This window comes from Bos indicus x Bos taurus, chromosome 4 (assembly GCF_003369695.1).
Source record: "Bos indicus x Bos taurus breed Angus x Brahman F1 hybrid chromosome 4, Bos_hybrid_MaternalHap_v2.0, whole genome shotgun sequence".
NCBI classification, from domain to species: domain Eukaryota; kingdom Metazoa; phylum Chordata; class Mammalia; order Artiodactyla; family Bovidae; genus Bos; species Bos indicus x Bos taurus.
The window spans coordinates 73,326,262-73,353,227 of NC_040079.1; the positions used below are offsets into that span (position 1 = coordinate 73,326,262).

Sequence of the window (26,966 nt, forward strand, 5' to 3'; positions counted from 1 at the left end):
TGATTTACAATGTTGTGTTAGCTTTAGGTTTACAGCAAAGTGAACCAGTTATACATAAATTCACCCTTTTCTTTTTTTAGTTTCTTTTCCTTTGTAGGACATTGCAGAATATTGAGTAGAGTTTCCTGTACTATAGAGCAAGTTCTTGTTAGTTACTTATTTTATATGTAGTAGTGTGTGTATGTCGGAGAAGGCAGTGGCACCCCACTCCAGTACTTTTGCCTGGAAACCCCATGGACGGAGGAGCCTGGTGGGCTGCAGTCCATGGGGTTGCTGAGTCGGACACGACTGAAGCGACTTAGCAGCAGCAGCAGCGTGTGTATGTCAGTCCCAATCTCCCAGTGTATCTCCACCCTCCCCACATCCCCTGGTAACTGTAAGTTTGTTTTCTATATTCATGACTCTACTTCTGTTTTGTAAATTGTTTGATTTGTACCCTTTTTTTTTAGATTTCACGTATAAGTGGTATCATATGATATTTGTCTTTCTCTGTCTGACTGACTTCACTCAGTATGAAAATCTCTAGGTCTATCCACGTTGCTGCAAATGGCATTATTTCATTCCCTTTTTTTGGCTGAGTAATATTCCACTATATATATGTACCACATCTTCTTTATCCATTCCTCTGTTGATGGACATTTAGGATAGCTTTTTCTTGATGTGTTTTGACGATCACAACTGGCATGCAGTGGCTTGAGACCAGGCTGATAGCATTCCACAAAGTAGGAAGCAGCACCCACAACAGTGAGCTATCTGGCCCAAGTTTCAGTGGTGTTGAGCATAGCAGTACCCTGCATCAGTGAAACAAGATCCTTCAGTTTTACTAATTGTTACATAGTCTCCACAGGTAACATGCAGTGTTGTTTTTTCTTTGTTCTGTTTTTTAAATTTAGAGAATCTCTTTCTTCTTTCATGTAAAATTTCTAAGGAAGAAGCAGTCAACTTGTAAAGTATTTCTGATTGAGCCAATTTGTCAGATAGATTCCACCCATGCCTCCTTTTCTCTAACCTCTTCACTTTGGGAAGTGGTGAAACTGGTGAAGTTCCTCTCCTACATCCCCTTCCTCAGACCTCTCTTCCCTGGAACCATTTTACTTTCACTAAAGAAAGTCATGTCTGTTAGAAAAGAAAATAAGCAGTTGCAAAGCTGCCAGAAGGATGATTGCACTTCCATAAGGTCTCCTGGGGGTTTTTTTGGATGTTCTGTCAGAGATGTGGGTGTTTGGTTGTGAGGACTTCCTTTCAGTGCTCCGTCATGAGGCACAGTTAACTCAGAATGCTATCACCACCATTGTCCTAATGTCTGTTACCCAGGGAGCTGTAACTTTGAGTCTTCTTAAATTCTAGCAAGTAAAAATCAGTGCTAGTCATTGTCAGATTATAAATGTTCCTTAGTTGTTCTGTCAAAGGTAATCATACTTGCCATTGTTGGCCTTTAAGGTTACTGTGGGGTGTGATCCCCACCCCATCCTTATGACTGCTGGTGTTTCTGTTGCCTTCCTTCATCTGCTGTGGCACTTTTGAGTTTTTGATGACAAACCACAGATGAGCTATAACAACCTTAGGTTGAAGGCAACGTAATAAAGGCTATTTGGGGCCTATCTTAGATTTGGCAAGAATTTAGGGTTTCAGCTTAAAAGAGGGCAGCTTCTCTGTCTCTGCCTCTTGCTAGCAGCTGGAATGAGCTTGCACCCTGTGATGGCTGACCTTCTCAAGCAGGTTTTCAGGGCTCTACACCCTAGGCTGAACCACGGTGAAGAGAGAGGATTTAGAGCCAGCCTTTCATTCTGCAAGGAGTAACCATGTTCCAAAAGGTGCTTTTAGAAAGGGGGCATCAGTACTAGGCAGCCCCGCTCCCTCCAAAAAATGGCTGTTACCTGTTGGTGCCTGTGAAGTACTCCTTGCTCCCCAGACTAGAGGCCCTCTGCCTATCCCACTGAACCTGTTTCTGGGGACCAGTTTAACAGCCAAATCCCATTGTGCTTGTTACTTGGCATCAGTTCCTTCCCCACTTTATACCTGTAGAGCTATGGCCAGCTCAGGGAGAGCAATGGTGGTCCTGTTGTTAGGGTAGCTTGTAACTCAAGGGACATTCTGCATCCAGTTGAGTCTTGAGGTTCAAGATTTCCCATTGGGATATGGCTAGAAATTGCAGTTAAATTTTATAAGTGGAAACTTCATTTTATAGAGTTGCATTATGAATGCCTTATTTTTGAGCAAATTTAATATATTCTTGAGGTATTCTAGATACTTGAAAGGTTTACATCTGTAACCTCTTAAGTTTTTTGCTTCTTTTTAGTGTTATAGGTTTTCCTATCTTTTGTAAAGAGTATACTAAATATTTAGCTTTATGTGACAATCAGAAATGACCCATGGAAACTTTGCATTGATGTATGAATTGTATTTGTATTAGACTACATTCACATGTTTTCTTTGTTTAATTTCCAGTTTGGAACAATGTTCTTGTCTTGATAAGTAAGGTTGATAGATAACTGAATTGTTTAATGAAAATATCTATGTATCAGTTACAGTAAACATTAGTTGGCTTTTATGAGTTATCCAAGAATCCTAACCACATTTCTATGGTTTCAATGGGTAAATGAATTTTGATTTAAAAATGATGGATAATAAACTTTTTTTTTTTTTTAATGTCCAGGATTATTGTCCTCTTTTTTCTAATCTCTGGGAATGTGTTCTAACTAACAAGATTACATGTCATGGGGGGCTGATTGTCTTATTTCACTTACAATTCATGATATTAGTATATATCTAATTGAAGTATTGAAACTCTGAGTGAAAATGTGCCTGCAAAAATATTCGTCGGCTAATAGGACAGCCAAGGGTAGCCCTCTTGTGATTTGAAACTTTACTTGAATTCACCTAAAATGAAATAACATTAATCAGCATCTCCTCTTAGTGTGTGAAAAGTTATATTGTTTTCCATATTAAGAAACTCTAAAGTGTGTTCATGACGCAGGATTTCCTTCTGAGTCAATAGGAATTCTCCCTCCTCTTGTTTCAGGCCGGAGCCTCAGCAGAAAGCTCCCTTGGTGCCTCCACCGCCGCCTCCGCCACCACCACCGCCTCTGCCGGACCCTGCCCCACCAGAGCCAGAGGAGGAGATTCTGGGCTCAGACGATGAGGAGCAGGAGGACCCCGCAGACTACTGCAAAGGTGATGTGCTTGCCTTCCCCCCCGGGCCATCCCATGATTTGTTGGGGGTAAGGACAAAGGGAGTTAATGATGCAGACTACTTGATGTCAATATTGTTAAAAATTTTTTAGATTGTTTAGTATAAAATGATACCAGAAAATATGAGAGATATCAGAAGGAAAATTTTCTTAAGAGAGAGAAAGTGAAATACATAGGTGCACATACATATACTGAGTAATTTCAAGATTTAAATCTGCTGACAGAATTAAAGATGGTATACAGCAGGATACTTAAATATAAAAACAAAATAAGCCATCTGAGAAGAACATAGAAAATAGGTTGAGAACTGAAGAACTGATGCTTTTGAATTGTGGTGCTGGAGAAGACTCTTGAGAGTGCTTTGGACAGCAAGGAGATCCAACCAGTCAATCCTAAAGGAAATCAACCCTGAATATTTACTGGAAGGACTGATGCTGAAGCTCCAATACTTTGGCCACCTGATGTGAAGAGCTGGCTCATTTGAAAAGACCCTAGTACTGGGAAAGATTGAGGGTAAAAGGAGAAGGAAATGGCAGAGGATGAGATGGCTCGATAGCATCACCAACTCAATGGACATAAGTTTGCCAAACTCCGAGAGAGAGTGAAGGAAATGAGTGTGCTGCAGTCCATGGGATCACAGGGAGTCAGATCTGACTGAGTGACTGAACACCTACCACTACCAGACTCCTACTGGGGGAGCCAGTCTGTTGTTCATTACATTGGATATAAGTTTCCTGGCTGCCAAGACTATCAAGGAGCTCTTCCTTTCTCTGTATAGCATTGAGTTACATAGTATTTTGTCTGTGGAAAGAAAATCTGCCCATTTGTTTATGGAGACAGGGTTTTCCTGGCACTGTACTCAACAAAAAACCTATTTTGTGGGTTCTGCCATTGTGTGACATAGTAGATTATGTTTTCAGCTGTGATTTCACAGGATGCATAGAAATTATTCAGGTGAAGTGTTCTTGTATTTATGTTTTGTAAAGACCAAGAGCATACAGCTAAACTGCTAAAAGGCAAGCATATTGTATGATGAATATTGAAAATAATTTGATCCAGACCTCATACTCTGTGTAGACTGGATCCCAAGAATCTAGTAGAAAGGAAAGGCAGTCCATTTGTTACTTACCTTTCTCTCTTGGACTTTAATTCTCTGTAACAGACAATTATCACAGTTTGAATTCTTAGCTTCTGAACAGTTAACAAGACATTTATTTGCTACAAATTATGGGAAATGTTAATCAGATTTTATATCTTAATGATGCTGCTAAGTCGCTTCAGTCGTGTCCGACTCTGTGCGACCCCATAGATGGCTTAAGGATAGATGGCTGGAAATACACACTGTTTAGGCCATAAAGTGTTAATGCCTCTCTGTCTCTCTTGTATCTTAGTATCAATTTAGCTAGTGATTTCAGGTCATTTGTGTGTTGGTTGAAGAATAGTGTACTTTTTAATTACCAGGAAGCGAAAGTTATCATTCTGCTATGAAACTTCAAGAAGGAATCTTCCTGTCTAACGTGATTTCTTCAGCGTTTTCTTTAGAAAATGAAATATTTATCTGTAGCATTTATATAACTAGTGATTATGACCCCACAGGTAAAGGTCTGTGCCTTCTAATATGGAAAAAAAGATGTTTTCCTTCCTCTCTCTTGTAATCTGCATTTCTTGGTTTGAAAATGAAATTATATGAAGAGAAGATGTGGACAGCTGTCTTTAGATTGTGCTTCTTAGGCCAAAGTATCAGGCTGGTGTGAAAGAACTGTTCTCTGCAGAATGTTAGGCTCCACCCTACTGGAATGAGATCTGTTTGCCTCACACCTGGATCTTTTATGGTATAGATCATAACATGTTGTTTAAGATAACTGATAAACACTTTCAAGGAGCTGATGGAGTTGATTGGCAATGTCTGGGAAAAGAACTGTGGCTCGCCCCGCCCCGCCCCATCCATTAGAATAGATAACTTTCTCCCTGGAGGTGGATGAGTTTCAGTTACCAACATGGTGCTTTATCACCCATGAGTACTTTAGTATATTTTGCCGGCAGTCAAGTACGTTCTCCTGTGTTAACCACTACACACCTGTCAAGAAGTTAATGTTGATGTACTTCTACCATTCAGTCCTCGGACCCCACTCAGGTTTTGCCAGTTGCCCAATAGTGTTGTTTATGTGAAACCAATCCATTGCAGAATCACATTATATTTATTTTGTTTTCTTCTTCCTTTGATCTGGAACAGTTCTTTAGTTTTTTTCTTGACTTTTATGACTTTGACATTTTTGAAGATGTGGGCCAATTATTTTGTATACTCTTTCTCAATTTGGAATAACAAAATAGTGTTGTTCTGTGAGAAGTGTTCTTCTCATTGCATCATATCAGATAGTACATGATTTTGATTTATACCAGTACTATTGATGTCAACCACTTGTTCAGGATGGTGTTTGCCAGATCGCTCTATTGTAAAATTGCTCTTTACCCCCTCATAGTTAATAAGCAGTCTGTTGAGAGTAACTTTGAAGCTGTGTAATATTCTTTTGTCAGAAAATTTATTTGCTTCTTCCTTTCCCTCTATCCTATCTCTCCTTCCCTCCCATCCATCCATCCATTTATCTGTCAGTTTGTGTATCTTAAATTTACTCACTCATGGGTTTTCTGTTTATTCAGTGGGTTATAGTCAGTTACTTTCCTTATTTGTCTTGATGCTTTGATTTTCTCAAATTGGCCATTAGAAGTCCCTTCAGGTTGATTATGTGTCCTTTTGAAAAGTACCTATCATTCTTTTTTTGTTCTATACATTATTTTTTCACTCAGTGTGTATTAGAAGTCACTCTGTAAACTACCTATGAAGCTGTGTCATTTGTTTCATTTAATGTTTTTTAAGTTTCGTGTAAACCCTTTTAACTAAAAAATTTTATACAGTTTTAAAGGTTATACTTTATCTACAGTTATTTCAAAATTTTGGCTATATTCCTTGTGTTGTACAGTACATCCTTGAACCTGTCTTATATCCGGTAATTTGTACCTCCTAGTCCTACAGCTGTGTATCTTCCTCCACCCCAAGCCTGTAACCATTACTTTGTTCTCTGTATCTATGAGCCAGCTTCCTTTTGTTTTTTTAATTTGCTGGTTTATTTTTTAAGTTTCTCATATAAGTGATATCATTACAGTATTTATCTTTCTCTCTCTTATTTCAGTTAGCATGATGCCCTCCATGTCTGTCCATGTTTCTACAAATGGCAAAGTTCCATTCATTTTAGTGGTTGTATAGTATTCCATTGTGTGTGTATGTGTGTGTGTATATATATATAAGACGCCATGTGTTCTTTATCCTTCTCTTGATGGAAAAAGTCCCTTTCATTCTTAAATCCTTTCTTATTTTCAAATAAGATGTATTCATCTTGTAATTTTCCTACTCCAGGCCTGGAATCAGCTTTCTCCACAAGGCACCCTGGAGATAACAGTATTTAGAAAAGAAGATCTGAGCATTAGAATGAGACTATTACTTTTTGGGTGTCCCTGCTTCTCAGTCTCTTAGCACAGAGCTAAAGACACACACTTCCTTTAGATTTGTATTTCTGTTTTTATTTACAGATATATTAAAATCCATGAGTTTATTATATCTCATTTCCACTCTTAATACCAGAAGATTCAGCTCATTTTTCTCCTTAGCCTATCTGTAGTTTCTTTCTTTGGCAGTAAGAGATTTGGCTGTCATTGTCCTCATTATATTTACTTATTCAACTTCCTTGTATGTAAGAGTCACCAGTCATTATCACTGCCATTTTGGACATGTCTGCCCTTTCCTTATTACCTAGCTTGTTCTTAGACATCCTTTGTTGCTTGGCACTATCTAATGGCTGTGTACTGATGTGTTCAGGAAGATGGAAGGAGAGAGCTGCCCTTCACAGTCTAAGGGTATGTTTTGCTTAGTCTGTGTATGTGGCTTCTCTCTCCTCTGTCACTTCACATCTTCACTTGTTTCCTTCATCTTCATTCTTAGAGAATCTCTGCCCTGCCAGCCACTTCTTAATAGTCCTGAAGTAAAAGAAAACATCAACAGAAACAAAACACACCACACCTTTTCTCTCTCTTTACAAAAGACGTTTTTGTTCATTATAGGAGTTATAAGTATTTTGGGGGTCATGGTGTGGAAAGTCACCTGGAATCCCACCACCCACCTTTTGCTGCAGTAAGCTTTTAAGTTCCTGCAATTCTGAATCATTTATGACCAACCAACTTGTATCTTAACTTTTTACCTTTTTTTAACCTCTTAAGGTAAAGATAAAGCTCTTTCCTTATTCAGAGCATGTGCAGTGTTCGTTGTTTTAACAAAAAAGCCACTGTTTAAAGGTCTGATGTCGCTAATGCATTATTCATTGCTCCCTTCTATTGTGCTTGGCAGTCTCTGTGGCCTGGGACTCTTTCCCTTTCTTCACAGCTAACATGTTCCTGCCCATGAGTCCCGGGGGAGTATGGACTTCAGCATCTGCAAAACTTGGGTCAAAACCTGGCCCTGTTGCTCTCCATTTCTGTATCCTTGGACAAATCCCTTTGTTCTAGGCTTGAGTGTCTTCATCTCTCCTATAATATCATCTGTCTGTATAATAAAATATGTAATGGTATCTATCACCTACGATTTTATGAGGAATAAAATGAGATAAATATGCTTCTGTGTATCAGGGCATGTTACCTGATACCTAGAGAGAGGATTGTTCTGAAGTACGAATTCTGTTTTTGCCAGTCCTTTTTTTGTTCAATCATCCTCTTCTTGTGTGTATTACCATCTGTGCTTACATGCTGGCCCCTGAGTGGTCTTAACTGCCTTACTTGTGGTGGACTTGCAAAGACAGTGGTCAGCACTGCTTCTTTCTCCCCTTGTTTTTTATCGGTTACCTTTGGTCAGTTGTCTGGGGCAGTAACTGTAGCAGCAGGCTGTGTGGTTTATTCTGGATTTTACTTCCAAGTTCAGAGGATAACAGGGGTCAGGTATGGAGTCAGCTTATAAGTAAACAGTTCCAGGAGGCCCTTGTGTAATACTTGCTCACTTTGTTTATTTATTTTTTTTAAACTTACAGCTTCCTTGTCAGTGCAAAACTTCCTCCTCTGGGGAGATTTTAGTCTAATGTGGGTTTTCAGAGCGTGACCTGTACCCCCTGCATCAGAATGTTCCTAGGCTGGACTCTGAATCTTGAGTTGGAATCCTTGGGAGTAGGACCTGGACTCTTAAGTATTTAACAAGTTCACTTAGTGATTTTTTCTGCACATTGAAGCTGAAGTTGGCTCACATGGGGCACATACCATTTGTCCAAAACTCCAAAGCTATAACTGCAAGAAGTGATCCTTCTCTTCACTTTACTCTGAATTACTGATTTACTGTGAAAGAGGAATTACTGCTTTGAACTACATTATCTTCTAAAATTTCCCCAGAACTCTGAGCACACATGTACTCCAAGGACTAGTAAATGGTGAAAGAAGGAACATTGCTTTGATGTATCATGCTGCCTGTACCGACTGACTTCCTCAGAGATCCTGTTTTGTAGCTCTCCTAAATCATTTTTAGATTAAGTTGGCACATTCGTTATGCAGTTTGTCACTTAACATTATTTCTGGAGACATTGGTTTCCACATAGTTGTGGCCTGACTTGGTACTAAAACATGTCGTTTCCTTATTCCTTCTTCAAATCCCTGACACATCTTATTTAGGACCCTTGATCACCCATAGTAGTGCCCACGCCACCCCATCCCCCTTAGCACTCATGATGTGTGATTATACATTTATTTTTGTGTTTCTGATCTCCTTCTCCTCAATCTGAATGATTTCCTATAGTCAGGAGCAGTATGTTTTGTTAATCCCACTGCATTTGAACCATCTACTGTGCAGTAAGTGTTTTTGGTTGGGTGAAGAAATTGTCTCTGGTGTTAAGCTTCAACTAAGGGCAAGAGAGTACTGGTGTTACCTGTGTGTCTGAGAAGGCATGTCAGAGTGAGGAGGTTGATGTGCCATGGAGGACATACAAATCAGAGTATAGATCCTTCATTTCTGCTCTAAGTTGTCTTAAAATCATCCACGGTGCTTCAGAAAGCTTCAGTAGGGATTTGGGAATATCTTCTTCCAAACATAGGGTAAATAATATGAATAGTTGCCTGCTGAAAATGTGGACTGGCTTCCTTATATACAAACTCTCCTTACCATGTGTTTTTACTGTCCATTTGTGAACAGTTTAGGCTGGTTGAATGTTAGTAATTCTCAAAATTTAATGTTGGTTACAAGTTCATATTGGTCTTCTCTCCGCACAATCTGTGATTTATGACTATTTTATAGTTTTAAGGTTTGCTTGTTTTTTAAGGAAAAAAGGCAATATTCATTACACAAGTTGACTTAGAAATGGTGTCATTTAGCTGCAATATTTTATTGAAAGTGTAGTCTTTTTTTTTTCAGGCACAGCTTTATTGTTATTTTTTCTTTTGTTTTGAAATCAGTAAAGGAAACTGGGTTCTAGAAGCAGCAGTAATCTAATGCAGCAAGTTTGTGCATTTGTCTTTTTTGTTTATGTTTAAATACATCTAAATTATCACACTGTTGGCACACCTCATTTGTATGAAACTCTGCACCATACCTACTAATTGTAGTAAAGTTAGCCTCCCATGCCAGTTAAAAAACTACTCTGGAAGATAATTTTCACTGAAATCTAACCAACCTTGGTTAAGTGGACAGTGACAAGATTATAAATGATACAAAAAATAACATTTTAATATTTGGGCGTCAACTTAAAGAAATGGTTTGCCTATACAAATTTTTGTAATTTTTAATATGTTCTATCCTCGTATGGTCCTCAGAATTAAACCACAATGAGCAGAAGAGGAAAAAGAATGCCACTGAGTGCCAAGGCAGAACATCCTGACAGAAGTAATGAAGGTAGAGTCTATCCTAAATATCAAGTGCAGAATTTCATAGGGCCAACAGGTTAACAGTCTATATTTTTCACTTACACAGGTGAAGTGGATTTTGCAATTGTCACTTATGTTAAATGCACCAAATAAAGCTCCTAAAATTGATACTATAAGGCTCCACCTTAAGTTTTCCAGACGCAACTGTGCAGAAGTATAGTCTTTTTATTTAATTTATTTTTTGCAGTAGGTCCTTGTTGATTGTCTGTTTTAAATATAGCAGTGTATACTTGTCAATCCCAAACTCCCAGTCTATCCCAACCCCTCACCCTTCTCCTCCATAAGTTCATTTTCTAAGTCTGTGAGTCCATTTCACAGATTTAATTAAACTTAATTAACTTAAGTTAATCTTTTTTAAGATTCCCTATATAAGTGACATCATAGGATATTTTTCTTTCTCTGTGTGATTTACTTCAGTTGGTAAGTCCAGGTCCATCCAAAAATGTAGTCTTTAGTTTCTGTTGTTTTTAAAAGTAAAAAATAAACTTTATTCATTCACAGTTCTTTTCCTTAAAACCACTAACGCTGCATACATACTGAATTCACCATGGTAGTCTGTGTTTTTAAAAACTACTTGGCTTAATTTGGCTTACTTGAAGCCTTGAGAAGAGATTCTGCGTATCTATATGAGGAAGGTAATATGCCTGTGAATTTTTTACATGAGGCTTCATTATATTCCTTTTGCGGAGACTGAGGTGATTCCAGCACTGTCAGGCCTGTTGCTGCTGTGAATCACTAATGATGTGGCTATTTATTGATCACTAAGCTTTAGTTGCATAACCAGGGAATTCTCTGAGGCTTTCCTATATGTATTGTATTTTACTACAGTGATCGGAAGGGTAAATGAGAAACAGCCTGTGTTTTCTAGGAGTTCAAGGCCTTATAGACTTCGCTAGTAGAATATAAGCTCCTTCACGGAAGAGTCTGTCTAGGTTCCCGTTCCATGAATAATACAGAGGGAAAACAATCTGTGGTCTGCTGAATATGGAGTGATTGAATGGACCAGACTAAGAAACTACTGAAGTGCCTTTCTTTGTATTTTTTTGTGTGGTTAATTATAAGAGGAGGAAAAAGGAAAATTTGTGAGGATTTTAAAGGAATGAGGTTGTATTTGATTAGAGGTAAAAGAAAAGACTTCATAGAAAATGAAAAGGGGGCCTTTCCAGTTAAGAATAATTGAACTTTGTTGTTGAGGGTGGGCATTTCTCTGGTGTTTTCAGTGCCGAGGGTGCAGGTTAATCCCTGGTCAGGAAATGAGATCCCACAAGCTGCTGGACCAAAAAAAAGAACTCTTGTAGTGTGATCACCTCTCTTAAAAATGTGTTTAAGGATGAAATAGCTATACCAAAATGTCAGCAGTAGGTATGAGGTTAGTGTGGAGGCTTCTTTCTATACTTTTATGTCTAGTTGTTGTAGTACCGTCTGTTGAAAAAACACTTTTCTTTCTCCCTATGGAATTGCCTGGTGCCTTTGTAAATAAGTTTACCATATGTATTAGGGTCTATTTATGGACTCTTTTCTGTTCCATTCCACTTTTGGTCTGTTCATGCTCCTACTCTGTGCTGCCTTGATTTGTGTAGCTTTATATAGTAAGTCTTGAACTGGGTAGTGGATGCCCTCCAACTTTGTGCTTCTTTTCCAGAATAGGTTTTGACTTAACTAGTTCCTTTGCATTTATGTATAATTTCAGCCTCAGCTTATACAGTTAATTTAGATGTCTTTCTTTAATAGCATTGAATCTTCTTATCTATTGCAGAAGAGCATAACTTACCACCCCTAAAGTCTTTTTTGGCGTGTGGTTTATTTTGAGCTGAAAAGGGCCAAAAGACTCAGGAAGACACTTTTGATCTTGTGTGGCCTGTGCCTGCAGCGGCTTGGGTTCCCAGTCAGAGACTGAGACTGGGTCGCAGTGTTGAACACATCAAATCCTAGACTGGATTAATGGTGAGTGACAAGGGCTCTGGCTTTTCAGCTTTACTTGGAAGAATTTCCACAAAGATGGAAAGTAGTGAGGCAAGTAAAGTATTTCTTAGGAGGAAAAGAGTACAGTATGTGTGAATAGACACACGGGCAGACTGAGAGGCAGAAAGTGCCTGAGTTGTGCCCTCTTGGCAGTTTAAATCACTTTTCTGGTTATCATGGCAATCACCAACTGTCAAGGCCCCGAGGGTTGTGTTATTTAGCATGCTAATGTATTACAGTGAGTGTATAATGAGGCCTATGGTCTCCTGGAAGCCACACCTTCCATCCTCTTGAGGCTTGTTGGTTCTCACCAGTTCTTTTTTTTTTTTTCTTTCCTCTTTGCTGCTTCTCCCTGAAACTTAGATAAGAGTAATTGATTTCTAGAAAAATATTTTTAAAAAGGAAAAAAGAAGAGTAATTGGTTTCTATTTGGAGGAGGGACTGGGATATGATTCTGGGGCCATAGTCTTGGCAACATGTTTATTTATGTCTTTAATTTCAGCGATTTTTTTTTTTTCCCCCTAAGTTTTCAACGTGGAGGTCTTGTGCATATTTAATTTTGGGTTTTCTCTCTCTTTTTTTGAATGCTGTTGTTATTAGAAGTTGTTTTTTGATGGTGTGTAAAATGTAATTGAGTCATTGACCATGTGTCCTGTAACTGCTGAATTTGTTTGCTAATTCTATTGGCGTTCTATGTGCAGATTTTTTGTATTTTCTGCACAGTCATTTATCATTTCAACACAGATAGTTTTCTTTTCCTTAGCATTCATTATGTTTCTTTCTTTGCTTCATTGCTCCACACACAAAATTGAATAAAAGCGGTAGGACTGGACATCCTTATCTTGTTTCTGATCTTACAGTAAATGTGTCGACTTTAAAAAAATACATCTCTTTATTAGGTTATGATGAATCCCATGAATTTAAAAGTAAAATGAAAAGCATAAGGCTTACAAAGGAAAACAGTAGATGTCTTCACAACCTTGAAGTAGGGGGAGATTTTGTAGAGAGAATGCAGGAAGTGTTAAGGTTAAAACAATTAGAAATTGGATTTCATAAAAAATGAAACTACCAGCTTCGGATTAGGAGAAAATAATTGCAATGTATGTAGTTGACAAAGACCGTAAATTGGAGACTATATCAGAAAACTTTCTGAAATTTTAGAGAACTGTTCTTTGTATTAATTAGGGCATATACATTTGTCAAATATTAGGAAATTGTATATCTAGATTGTAGGATTTCTCTCTCTAGCTTCTTTGTCTTTTATTTGTTTTCTGCATTGAGCGTATATTTCTTTGTAGGTAGAAAAAAAAATGTTTGCAGAAAAAAAACTTAGCAGTGAGGAACCATTGCAGATTTTGACCAGGAAAGTGCTGTATATACTTAAGGATGATTAATTTAAAATCTTAAATTACTTGATTTGGAGAGAGAGAAAAGGTATATAAAATAGAAGATAAAAGCAGAGCATTACAGAGATAGCATCTTTATCATTGATAAACTATTGGACATAGAGGGCAGCAATGTCCAACAGTTTCCATAATGTCTGCATAGCAGATCCCTAATGAAAATTCCAGACCCTAAGACTTGGGTGACATTCTCTGGTTGGCAATACTAGGTGTACATTGTCGTGTGTCATTAACACCGACACTGCGTATTGGGAGAGGACGCTTAGAAGCTCTGAATTTGAGACCCTCCTTGATTCTGCCCTCGGTGTCTCTTTCCTCGACTGACATTGATTTGTAACCCCTCTGCTGTAATAAATTGTAACCACAAGTATAACTGCCCTTAGTGTCTTTGGTGAGTTCTTGCCACATACTGCTAATTCCTGGAACTGAGCATGGTGTTGGGACCCTCCAAAGCTGCACCTGGTGCCAGTAGTGAGGGTGATTTTGGGGACCCCTCGACCCTGCACGTTCTGTCAGGCGTGAGGGTGCTCTTGTGAATGATTCTGAACCTTACACAAATATTATAGATTTCATAGGGAAACAAATGGTATAAGGAGTATTAAATGAATAAAAAAGATGTAGATAAGCTGTTCAGAGAGAAGCCTTTGAGAGATTCTGTGGGGCCAAGAGGAGAAAGAACAAGTGGGAGAACAGAGCAGTCAGGCAGGCAGGAGAGCAACTAAAGGGTTCTGTTCCCCTCGACGTGGGGCAGATTGGGGAGCTCTGAAGGTACAGCTGTTAATCTCAATGAAAATTTCATTCTTGGATATAGATGAGGGCTCGCTTGCATTTTGTACATGTCAGTGGCCCTTGTTCCCATGTGTCGGCCCACTGCATGGTCTGCCCCTCTGGATCCATTTGTCCCAGAAGAGGAGTTAGCACGTGGTTTGTTGCAATATTTGCCACTCCTGGTTCCTGTGGTGCTGCCAGCACCCTCTGTGAGGTGCTATGGTCTGTGTACTCAGTACCAGAACAGGACTGTGTGGGGCAGGCAGTGAGAGTGCCCAGCCTGGATGCCCGCATGCCTGTGCCCCTGCACCTGCCCTTCGTGGGTCCTGCAGCTATCCCGCAGCTCAGCCGTCCCACAGCCCAGCTCTCCAGCAGCCTGCAGGCTGGTTCAGAAAGGGCCCATAGTCCATGAGATGGCTTCACTTCTACTCCTTCTGTGTCCCGTCCTCCCCCACCCCTTTATGGGCTCAGTGGAGCACAAAATCCCTTCCTTTGTGCAGCTTCAAACTGAAGCATTCTTACCAATCATTTCTCCTAGTTTGACTCTTTAGGAGCTGTTCAATGATTTCCTAGGTGGACCCACATGTTTGATTCTTATGTGGTATCTAAGGTATAATTCTAAATATGTTTACAAACAGAACCTGGTAAGGGGGCAAGTTTTTCTCTTTCTTAAAATTTATTTTTACTGAGATATAATTGATATGTTGTGTAAGTTTTAAGGTGTACATTGTGTAGGATAAGGTGTTTATTTGATAGGTTTACATATTGCAAAATGATTACTACTATTCCTCTGTCATGAACTTCCCTGGTGGCTCAGATGGTAAAGAATTTGGCTGCAACGTGGGAGACCCAGGTTCGATCCCTGGGTTGGGAAGATCCCCTGGAGAAGGGAATGGCAACCCACTCCAGTATTCTTGGCTGGGAAAGTCCACGGACAGAGGAGCCTGGAGGGCTACAGTCTATGGCGTTGCAAAGAGACATGACTGAGCGACTAACACCTCTGTCATATCACATAATTATCATTTTACTTCTTTTTGTGATAGGAACGGTTAAGATCTTGTCTCTTAGCAGTACTGAAGTTTATAATACGTCATTGTTGTCTATATTTTCTCTTTTGTTTTCCATCTGAAACTAGGATAAAAAGGGACTGTGTTTCTGTTGTTGTTATTTAGTTGCTAAGTCATGTCCAACTCTTTGCGACCCCATGGGCTGCAGCACACCAGGCTTCCCTGTCCTTCACTATCTCTTGGAGTTTGCTGAAACTCAGGTCCATTGATGGTGATAGTATCCAGCCATCTAAAACTCTGTCACCCACTTCTCCTGCCCTCAGTCTTTCCCAACATCAAGGTCTTTTCCAATGAGCCATCTCTTCACATCAGGTGGCCAAAGTATTGAAACTTCATTATGAGTACTTCCAGCGAATATTCAGGGTTGATTTCTTTTAGGATTGACTGGTTCGATTTCCTTGCAGTCCAAGGGACTCTCAAGAGTCTTCTCCAGCACCACAATTCAAAAGCATCAATTCTTGGTGCTCAGCCTTCTTTATAGTCCAACCCTCACATCCATACATGACTACTGGAAAAACCATAGCTTTGACTAGCTGGACCTTTGTTGGCAATGTGATGTCTCTGATTTTTAATATGCTGTCTAGGTTTGGCATAGCTTTCCTTCTGAGGACCAAGTGTCTTTTAATTTCATGGCTGCAGTCACTGTCTGCAGTGATCTTGGAGCCCCAGAAAAGAAAATCTGTCACTGTTTCCACTATCTCCCCATGGAGGGACTGGATGCTATGATCTTTTTTGAATGTTAAGTTGTAAGCCAGCTTTTTCACTATCTTTCACCTTTATCTAGAGGCTCCTTAGTTCCTCTTTGCTTTCTGCCATTAGAATGGTATCTTCTGCATATCTTAGGCGGTTGATAATTCTCCCAGCAGTTTTGATTCCAGCTTGTGATTCATCCAGTCTGACATTTCACAGGATGTATTCTGATGGAGAAGCTCTATACAGTCAACAAAAACAAGACCAGGAGCTGACTGTGGCTCAGATCATGAACTCCTTATTGCCAGAAAGTAGGGAAAACCACTAGACCATTCAGGTATGACCTAAATCAAATCCCTTAAGATTATACAGTGGAAGTCAGAAATAGATTTAAGGGACTAGATCTGATAGATAGAGTGCCTGATGAACTATGGACGGAGGTTCCTAATATTGTTCAGGAGACAGGGATCAAGACCATTCCCATGGAAAAGAAATGCAAAAAAGCAAAATGGCTGTCTGAGGAGACCTTACAAACAGCTGTGAAAAGAAGAGAAGCGAAAAGCAAAGGAGAAAAGGAAAGATATAAGCATTTGAATGCAGAGTTCCAAAGAATAACAAGAAGAGATAAGAAAGCCTTCCTCAGCAATCAATGCAAAGAAATAGAGAAAAACAACAGAATGGGAAAGACTAGGGATCTCTTCAAGAAAATTAGAGATACCAAGGGAACATTTCATGCAAAGATGGGCTCGATAAAGGACAGAAATGGTATGGACCTAACAGAAGCAGAAGATATTAAGAAGAGGTGGCAAGAATACACAGAAGAACTAGTCAAAAAAGATGTTCATGACCCAGATAATCACGATAGTGTGATCACTGACCTAGAGCCAGACATCCTGGAATGTGAAGTCAAGTGGGCCTTAGAAAGCATCACTACAAACAAAGCTAGTGGAGGTGATGGCATTCCAGTTGAGCTATTTCAAATACTGGAAGATGATGCTGTGAAAGTGCTGCACTCACTATGCCAGCAAATTTGGAAAACTCAGCAGTGGCCACAGGACTGGAAAAGGTCTGTTTTCATTCCAATCCCAAAGAAAGGGAATGCCAAAGAATGCTCAAACTACTGCACAATTGCACTCATCTCACACGCTAGTAAACTAATGTTCAAAATTCTGCAAGCCAGGCTTCAGCAGTACATGAACCGTGAACTTTCAGATGTTCAAGCTGGTTTTAGAAAAGGCAGAGGAACCAGAGATCAAATTGCCAACATCCGCTGGATCATGGAAAAAGCAAGAGAGTTCCAGAAAAACATCTATTTCTGCTTTATTGACTATGCCAAAGCCTTTGGCTGTGTGGATCACAATAAACTGTGGAAAATTCTGAAAGAGATGGGAATACCAGACCACCTGATCTGCCTCTTGAGAAACCTATATGCAGGTCAGGAAGCAACAGTTAGAACTGGACATGGAACCACAGACTGGTTCCAAATAGGAAAAGGAGTACGTCAAGGCTGTATATTGTCACCCTGCTTATTTAACTTCTATGCAGAGTACATCATGAGAAATGCTGGGCTGGAAGAAGCACAAGCTGGAATCAAGATTGCTGGGAGAAATATCAATAACCTCAGATATGCAGATGACACCACCCTTATAGCAGAAAGTGAAGAGGAACTAAAAAGCCTCTTGATGGAAGTGAAGAGGAGTGAAAAAGTTGGCTTAAATGTTGAACTTTCAACATTCAGAAAACGAAGATCATGGCATCTGGTCCCATCACTTCATGGGAAATAGATGTGGAAACAGTGTCAGACTTTATTTTTTGGGGCTCCAAAATCACTGCAGATGGTGACTGCAGCCATGAAATTAAAAGACGCTTACTCCTTGGAAGGAAAGTTATGACCAACCTAGATAGCATATTGAAAAGCAGAGACCTTACTTTGCCAACAAAGGTCCGTCTAGTCAAGGCTATGGTTTTTCCAGTGGTCATGTATGGATGTGAGAGTTGGACTGTAAAGAAGGCTGAGCGCCGAAGAATTGATGCTTTTGAACTGTGGTGTTGGAGAAGACTCTTGAGAGTCCCTTGGACTGCAAGGAGATCCAACCAGTCCATTCTGAAGGAGATCAGCCTGGGATTTCTTTGGAAGGAATGATGCTAAAACTGAAACTCTAGTACTTTGGCCACCTCATGCGAAGAGTTGACTCATGCTGGGAGGGATTAGGGGCAGGAGGGGAAGGGGACGACAGAGGATGAGATGGCTGGATGGCATCACTGGATGGACGTGAGTCTGAGTGAACTCTGGGAGTTGGTGATGGACAGGGAGGCCTGGCATGCTGTGATTCATGGGGTCTCAAAGAGTTGGATGCGACTGAACTGAACTGAACCAGATGTACATCAGTGTGCCTCCACTTAGCACTATTGTCTTTAAATGATATCTCCAGTAATCTCTTTGTTTTTATTTTACTCATTTGATTATTCATAAGACAGTCCATTTGTATTTATTATTTTTAAAATATTGTGTCCTTCATATTATTTTTGACCATTGAACTTCTAAAAACTTGCTTTTCTTCTTTTTGTGTTATGTGACCTTGTATTTGGTTTTTTTTAAAGAAGTTTTAGTTCTTTGATTATAATTTCTTAGCATCTTGACTATACTCTTTTTTGTCCTATTATGCTAAGTAAAATAATTTCACCTATTTTCCTTGTGTTGATCCTGTCAGCAGCCTACTTAGCTCTGTTTACTATACCGTCCATATTCACTGTGACCTATCTCATCAGGCTACCAAAATTCTTCCCTAGGGAAATAGTAATTTTTCCTGTATTGCCAGCACAGTAAGATGGTGGTGTTCTTTCCAATACTGAGGCATAAAAGAGTATTTTCAAGAAGGAAGGATTTAATAATAGCAGTATTCAGTTAAGCCACAGTTTCAGGAAGATGAAGGCTAAGAGTCAATGAATTACTTGGGCTGGGGTCCATAGGGAACCATTAGTTGGGCCCAATGATAGGTCAAGGTAAGGACGCACTAGAGCGAGCATAACAGATTCTTTGGTGAAATTTAGCAGTTAAATTGAGAGAGAGGACTGTTGCTTGTAGGGGTTGAGGTCAGATATGGGCAGGAGAAAGTATACCTCAGAAAGGGTACCTGAGCAAGTTTCTAGGCAGAAGAGAAGATATTTGAGGAAATAAAAAGATATTTGAGATTCTTGAAGAGCCGAGAAGCACAGAATGAAATGAGTGATTTTTGGATGTGGTGGGTTAATCTTGGAAAGATTGAAGGCACATCTTTCTTGCTGAACAGTGGAGGAGGTTTCATATGGCTTTTGGGTTTAGGAGAGTAAGGACAGCATAACGTGTTGTGTAATGCATTGCTCCAAAACTTGGCACACTGGGCCAGCTTTTAATTTTACTTATAAGTTTATGGATCAGGAATTTAGAAAGGGCAAAGCTGAAAGAGGTTTGTCTCTGCTTCATGAAATATGGGGCCTCAATTGACACATTCTCAAGGCTGGAGACTAGAATCATCTGAAAACCCATTATTTGCAAGTATTGCAAGACCAAGACTGCTGATGGGTGTGCCTCTCTGCATTTTTTCCACGTGGCTTGGCTTCCTTATAGCATGGCGGCTTTGGGGTGGTCTGTCATCTTATCTGGTATCTCAGTTTCAAAAGGAAATGTCTCCTTTTCAGAATGGAAGGTGTGTGTTGCTTTATGACTTAGCCTCAAAAATTGCACGTCCATTTCCATTATATTCTATTGGTTAAAAGCACATCAAAAGCCCATCCAGATCTACAAGGAGAATAAGAGTCTATTTCTTGTAGTAGAACTTCAAGGTTCCATAAGAGCCAGTGGTTTGAGAGATGCTGTTGTGACCTTCTTCGGAGAGTACAGTCTGCCAGAAGAATGCCATACGAAATTAGTAAAAGGATGTTGTGCACTTTACATTATGTACAGCTATATTTTGATATAATTACTTAACCATTTTTCCTAAGACATAAATTCATCTAATAGGCTTTTTGTCTGGTGCAGATTATAAGATCTAAAGCCCACTGACTGTATCTAACTTGCTATGTTGGGTACTTACCGTAGGAATACGCACAAGCTGGTACATGAGTTAGGTTTTCTGATGATGATTAAACTGGAAAATGATAATTACTCTTGAATTGTAAAACTAGGTGGGGCTTTAGAATGAGGCTTGGAAAGCAGTTCTGTTTTTCATTTATATGTCAAAGCACTTTTACTTACTGCATTTGTAGTCACTCATCTATAAGACCCATGTTCTTTTCCTGTTTTTTAAATTCCTTTAGAAATAATAAGAATTTGGATAATTCACAATGAATTATTCTTCATTGTTTACAAGAGGTATGACGTACACCTGGGAACATGCCTGTAGTTGTGTGGATGAGTTAGATGTTGCTGTGTGCTGTGATTAAACCTGCTCATTCATGAACGGTAGAAGTATGAAATAACAATAGGTCTTAACTTATTGAAGGAACTTAGTCTTTCAGCTGTATTTTGATGTCTGAGTGTATAATTATGTCCTTTGCTTTTATGTGGACAGGTAAGTGTTGTCAGTTCTTTTATTTTAAAAATATTTTTGTTCCTAAAAGAATGTTTTATTTTGTTTTTAGTTGTGAAAGAAATCTCAATATTTCTCAGGTATCTTCTGATTTCTAAACTCTACTTTTATCCAGTTCTCATTGCAAGATCCTTTGTCTCCCCAGTTCATAATTCAATATATTTTATTTTTGCTTATCCAGAACATAATTAAGAACTGAGAAATGAGCCCCAAGTCTTTGAGTTCACATGAAGTGTCCAAGTTCATGTACTAAGGCTCATGTTTACTGTGGAGGAAACCCCCTGTTAAGATCTCAAATAATGTCTGTTTACTCTTCCTCTGCCTACCAAGCAAGTAAAGATAAGGCTAAGAATAAGAAGGAAGACATTAAAGCTATGAAAATCATTGTAAAACCCGGTGAACATTGCAGCCTTAGCTTGTTTGATGTAGTGATAAATTTTTTTAGGCAGGTAGACTCATCAGGGGTTAAAAGTCAGATTATTATCAAGCTTTTGTACAGCAACATTTGGGCAAGAGGTCAGTGCAAGTAAATTTTATAATACCTTTATTGGAGCAATGGTTGATTCCTCTGTCAAAGATACATTGATAAGACAAATGGCTGTGACTGGCACTGTGTACTTAAACAATAGAAAGTATTGGCAATGGATACGAAGTGTGTCCATTAACTATCTTTAATTGTAAATTCTAAGATTTGTAGAGTATTTATATACTCAGAATACCTTCAGTGAAATTGAACACTTAGTTGTATGTGTATGTTTGAGAAAAAAAGTCCGTAACTCAAATTAGAGAGTCAAGTAAATCTGTAGACTGGACCACTTGAAAACGGCCACTAGCAATCTGATCTGATGGTAACTCCTGTGCATTTTAAGAACTCCTGCCAATAACCCACCCACCCCACCTGCCCACCAGGGTGTATTTAAAATGCTTTTCTCTAAAGCCTTTTTCACTGGATTTAGAAATGATTCAGGACTGCTCTAGACTATAGAATGTAGAGATTGGGCTTTGAGATTCTGGCCTGACCCCCATGATGTGAATTGCATTTCCACTGTGAGCTCTGTTTTCTTTGAAGCTCTTTTCTGTCAATTTTAGGTGTATTTTTTTAAACATTTACTTACTGCTCTAAAGTTACAGTACTAAAAGGAGAAGAAATCTAGATTATTGATCATAAAAGCAGAAGGAATCCTTATTTTTATTTTATGCTGTTTAGAAGCAGATTCTAATTTTGCAAACATATGGAGCTGTTAGTGCACTTCTGCCCCTGAAATGTTTGTAGATCCCCTGATCGTTATGTTCAGCATCTTATGGACATTTTCATAGCTCAATATCTTTCTTACTAGTTCGTAAGAAAGATTTACTTACTTACTTACTTATTTACTTACTTACTACTACACATTTTGATTTTGCAGTGTGACAAATATAATTTTTCATATATGCCATTCTCTTGGTAGTGTTTTTATATGATACAATTTTACATTTAGATTATTAGTTCATTTTTCTCCCATCTAGTCTAAGAGAAAATTATATCTTTAAGGATATCCTGTCTTGTTAAATTGCTTTTCACAAATAATAAAAGTCTGGAATTGTACAACTGCTCTCATGGCTCTTCACAAAGACCATCAGTGTGTCACTTCAAAAAATATGCCAAAATTTTGTTGATGTGGATCTGGTTCTCTCATGACGTTGCAGTCAAATCATGAGCTGGGGCTACTGTCAGCTGAAAGTTTGACAGTCCCAAAGGATCTGCTTCGTTTCCCTGCTCTTGCCTGCTCAGGTGGTTGTTGGGAGGCCTCACAGGGCTGGTCGCAGCAAAGTAGCCAGTTTGGCGGGGGTGGGGAGGGCACCCAGGGTGCCTAGCAGAGAAGCCACAGCCTTATCTCTTGGGAGGTGACATTAAACTTGACTGCTGAATGTCTTGATTCTCTTATAAGAATATTTCAATCTTTGGATAAGTCATTAATAAAAAGGTGAGTTAACTGTCATGTGGCCATTTTGTTTTATGTAGAAATATCAAATCATTGTGTTCTGCGCCTTGAACTAACATAATGTTGTAGATCAGTTATACTTCAATAAAAAGAGAAAAGATGAGTTAGTTTCTTTTCCTTCCTTTTTCACTTTGGGTCAGTTAGTTGTACCATCTTAAGTGCTATAGACAGTACTCTTAACGCTGGCCTCAGTTCAGTTCAGTCGTGTGTGACTCTTTGCAGCCCCATGGACTTCAGCACGCCAGGCTTCCCTGTCCATCACCAACTCCCAGAACTTGCTCAGATTCATATCCATCGTATCAGTGATGCCATCCAACCATTCCATCCTTTGTCATCCCCTTCTCCTCCTGCCCTCAGTCTTTACCAGCATCAGGGTCTTTTCCAATGAGTCAGCTCTTCGCATCAGATGGCCAAAGTATTGGAGCTTCAGCTTCATCATCTGTCCTTCCAATGAATATTCAGGATTGATTTCCTTTAGGATTGACTGCTTTGATCTCCTTGCAGTCCAAGGGACTCTAAAGAGTCTTCTACAACACACTTTCAAGAGTCTTCTTAGATTCAAGTGATTAGATCTCATAGACAGAGCGTGGCCTCTGACTCACAATCTGTGTCATTAGTCACAGTGGGTTTGGGTAGTGGTGAAACAGTAGTCAACACTTATGGAGCACATAATATGTGCCCAGATATGGTTTTGAGAAAGTGAGGTGTAGGGGCAAGTACCCAGAGAGATAATTTACTCAGTGTCACTTAATGAGTAAATGCTACTGCTGTGGTTCCAAGTCAGCATCCCTGAATTTAGGCACAAGTCTGTACAAGTAATTGATAAGGAGGCAAAGGCCTGAAATTATTTGTTGGCCTTTGTATTAACATTTCAAATGTTCAAGGTCTCTTATTCTGTTTACTGCAATCACCGTAGCTCAACTGCAAAAATTATTTCTCCATCTGTCATATTTATCTTTTTAAGGTCATAGATAAATAAGGATCCTTTGTCTCTGGAACATTTGTCTCTGCTCTTGTTTTCCCTCTACAGCCCTCTCCCATTTATTAGTGTTACAGGAAATAGTTGATGTAATAACAGATTAATCTACATTCAAGAGTATTTAAATAAGTTTTCCCTATTGAATCTCCCCCAGTCAGAAGGGAGTTTAGCAGTTGTGTCATAGGCTTCATAATTGCTTATTTAGGGATAGATTTCTTGGGCTATTTTTTATACATTTACACATCCTGCTTTGTGTGTGTGTGTGTGTGTGTGTGTGTCCATGCCACTTTGTGGCATGAGGAGCCACGGGGTCTTATTCCCAGACAAGGGATAAGACACTGTGCCCCCTCAGTGGAAGCACAGTCTTAACCATTGAACTGCCAGGGAGTCCCTGCCTTTTTATATTCAGCATTATTATTAGTGTTTCTACTGAGGTTCATATAATCTCAACTTTACTTTAAATTACTAAGGAAAATAGTGTTTCCTAATTTAAACAAATTTTTAGTTGATATACCCTACAAACATATTTCTTAGAACTGTTATGTATGATATGACTGTCAAACATTAAGAAGTTTGTGTATGATATGATTTTAAAGCAGTAATCTATTTTCTTATTTGTTTTATAACCTGAAAATCATGGTTACTAAAGAATGGTTCAAAAATTTTGTTTATTAAGGTCAATTACAATAGATACTTATGTAACATTGATGAACCATTTACAACTTCTTGTATTGAGAAAATCCATTCTGCTTAAAATGCCAGTTTCTATTTTATATAAGAGTTTTTCTGTATTCATTCACAATTCCATACAGTTAATTCATACTTAAATCATCATAAGGAAAAGGGGTACATATTTTAGCTATGCAGGTCAAGAAGTGACAGTTAGAACTGGACATGGAACAATAGACTGGTTCCAAGTCAAGAAAGAAGTACGTCAAGGCTGTATATTGTCACCCTGCTTATTTAACTTACATGCAGAGTACATCATGTGAAATGCTGGGCTGGATGAAGCACAAGCTGGAATCAAGATATCAATAACCTCAGATATACAGATGACACCACCTTTATGGCAGAAAGGAAGAAGAACTTAAGAGTCTGTTGATGAAAGTGAAAAAGGAGAGTGAAAATGTTGGCTTAAAACTCAACATTCAGAAAACTAAAATCATGATATCCAGTCCCATCACTTCATGGCAAATTGATGGGTAAACAATGGAAACAGTGACAGACTTAATTTTGGGGGGCTCCAAAATCACTGCAGATGGTGTCTGCAGCCATGAAATTAAAAGACACTTACTCCTTGGAAGAAAAGCTATGACCAACCTAGACAGCATATTAACAAGGCAGAGACATTACTTTACCAACAAAGGTCCATCTAGTCAAAGCTATGGTTTTTCCAGTAGTCATGTATGGATGTGAGAGTTGGACCGTAAAGAAAGCTGAGCACCAAAGAATTGATGCTTTTGAACTGTGGTGTTGGAGAAGACTCTTGAGAGTCCCTTGGACTGCAAGGAGATCCAACCAGTCCATTCTAAAGGAAATCAGTCCTGAATATTCATTGGAAGGACTGATGTTGAAGCTGAAACTCCAATACTTTGGTCACCTGATGTAAAGAACTGACTCAATGGAAAAGACCCTGATGCTGGGAAAGATTGAAGGCAGGAGGAGACGGGGACGACAGAGGATGAGATGGTTGGATGGCATCACCAACATGATGGACGTGAGTTTGAGCAAGCTCTGGTCGTTGGTGATGGACAGGGAAGCCTGGTGTGCTGAAGTCCATGGGTCACAAAGTGTTGGACACAACTGAGTGAACTGACTATTTTAGCTGACGGGTGAATACTTTATCATAATAGAAAGAGCACAGTGTTTGGAATCTGGCAGAGCTTGATTCTAATCCTGACTAATGCTTCCATCCTGGGTGATTGTGGACTAGTGTGTGTAACAACCCCCCCACCCCCCACCACTACCAACACACATACACGTTCAGTAGAAATGGTGATAGAGCATCCCAGTGTTGTTTGCCTTAGATGGTATCATAAACAAGAGTCTAGAGTGGGCCCTGAGCAGGTTTTTCATTTATTTCCCCCTTTAACCTGCTTTTTAGAGTTTGTTTCTGAGCATCTGGGGTCCCACCCACATGCATTATCCAGGCCTGCGACAGAGCCTGTCTCCCCTGCCCCAGTGGTTGGAGCCTGTCTCCACCTGCTCTGGGATTGCCTGGTCATCCAGACAGCTCCTCACACCACCACACATTTGGAATGAGCAAGAGTCAGGTTGAAAAATGGCATTCTTTTTTATTATGGAAATTCTCAAACATAAAGTAATTTTAAAGAATAATTTGGGGAATCCCTGCATTTCATCTGTTTAATTGTCTTAAGAAATGACTTTGTTTATGCTTTTTTCCTTTTTAAATTTAAGGCAATTAGCATTTGCTATTACATTGGTTATTATGCTGCTTTAATCCTTTTCTTATTTTTTAAAATTTTTATTGTTTGGGCCACACCGTGTGGCTTATAGGATCTTAGTTCTCTGACCAGGGATTGCAACTGGGCCACAGACATGAAAACACTGAGTCCTAGCCACTGGATCACCAGGGGAGATCCCTTTCCCATCTTTGGTTAGATTTATTCCTCAGTATTTATCTATCTATCTATCTATATATATTAGGATTATGTCTTTGTGATTTATCTTTTTTTAAAATTTATTTAGTTTTTGGTTGCTCTGGGTTTTCGTTCATTCACACAGCTTTCTCTAGTTGCGCCAAGTAGAGCCTTCTCGTTGTGGTAGCTTCTCTTATTGCGGAACTAGGGCTCTAGGTGCATGGGCTTAGTTACTTCGTGGTATGTGGGGTCTTCTCAGACCAGGGATTGAACACATATCTCCTGTATTGGCAGGTGGATTCTTATCCACCGAGCCACCAGGGTAGTCCAAAGTATCATTATATTTTTAACATTTCAGTTTCTCATTGTTTATTGCTGATATCTAGAAATACAGTTGTTACATCTTGAGCTTCTATCCTCCTATTCTCTTACTCAGTAGTTTTAGTAACCTTTTTGTAGATTCCTTCACCTTTTCCTATTGCCATTCAAGTTGTCTATGAATAGAGATATGTTACTGAACACAAGCAAGTTCATGTGCTCCACACAACAGTGAGACCAAACAGACTGAAACAGAGTTTCAAGTAGAGAAAGGTTTATTGCAGGGCTGAGCAGGGAGACTTCAGGTCCTTGTGCTTCAGAAAACTCTGAATTCCCTGAGGGATTTCAGCAAAGCATATATTTAAAGGCAGGGTAAGGCCAGGCTGTCCCAGGGTGTGTGATCTCCTCACGCACAGTTCTGTGGTTGGTTGATGGTGACCACGCCTTAGGCACCAATGAGTCTGGGGGCTACCTGCTCTTGATCATCAAGTAGTT

The 26,966-nt window shown here is 39.3% G+C and overlaps 1 protein-coding gene across 10 annotated transcripts in view; it reads left to right on the forward strand.

Annotated features, from left to right (window-relative positions):
• Positions 1–26,966, forward strand: part of SRPK2 (SRSF protein kinase 2) — a 244,241-nt gene that overhangs the window by 162,736 nt on the left and 54,539 nt on the right. For all 10 annotated transcript variants that reach the window (XM_027539709.1, XM_027539713.1, XM_027539712.1 and 7 more), the window contains one exon: positions 3,023–3,174. In XM_027539709.1, the coding sequence (XP_027395510.1) occupies positions 3,023–3,174 (152 nt within the window). The remainder of the gene's footprint in view (positions 1–3,022; positions 3,175–26,966) is intronic.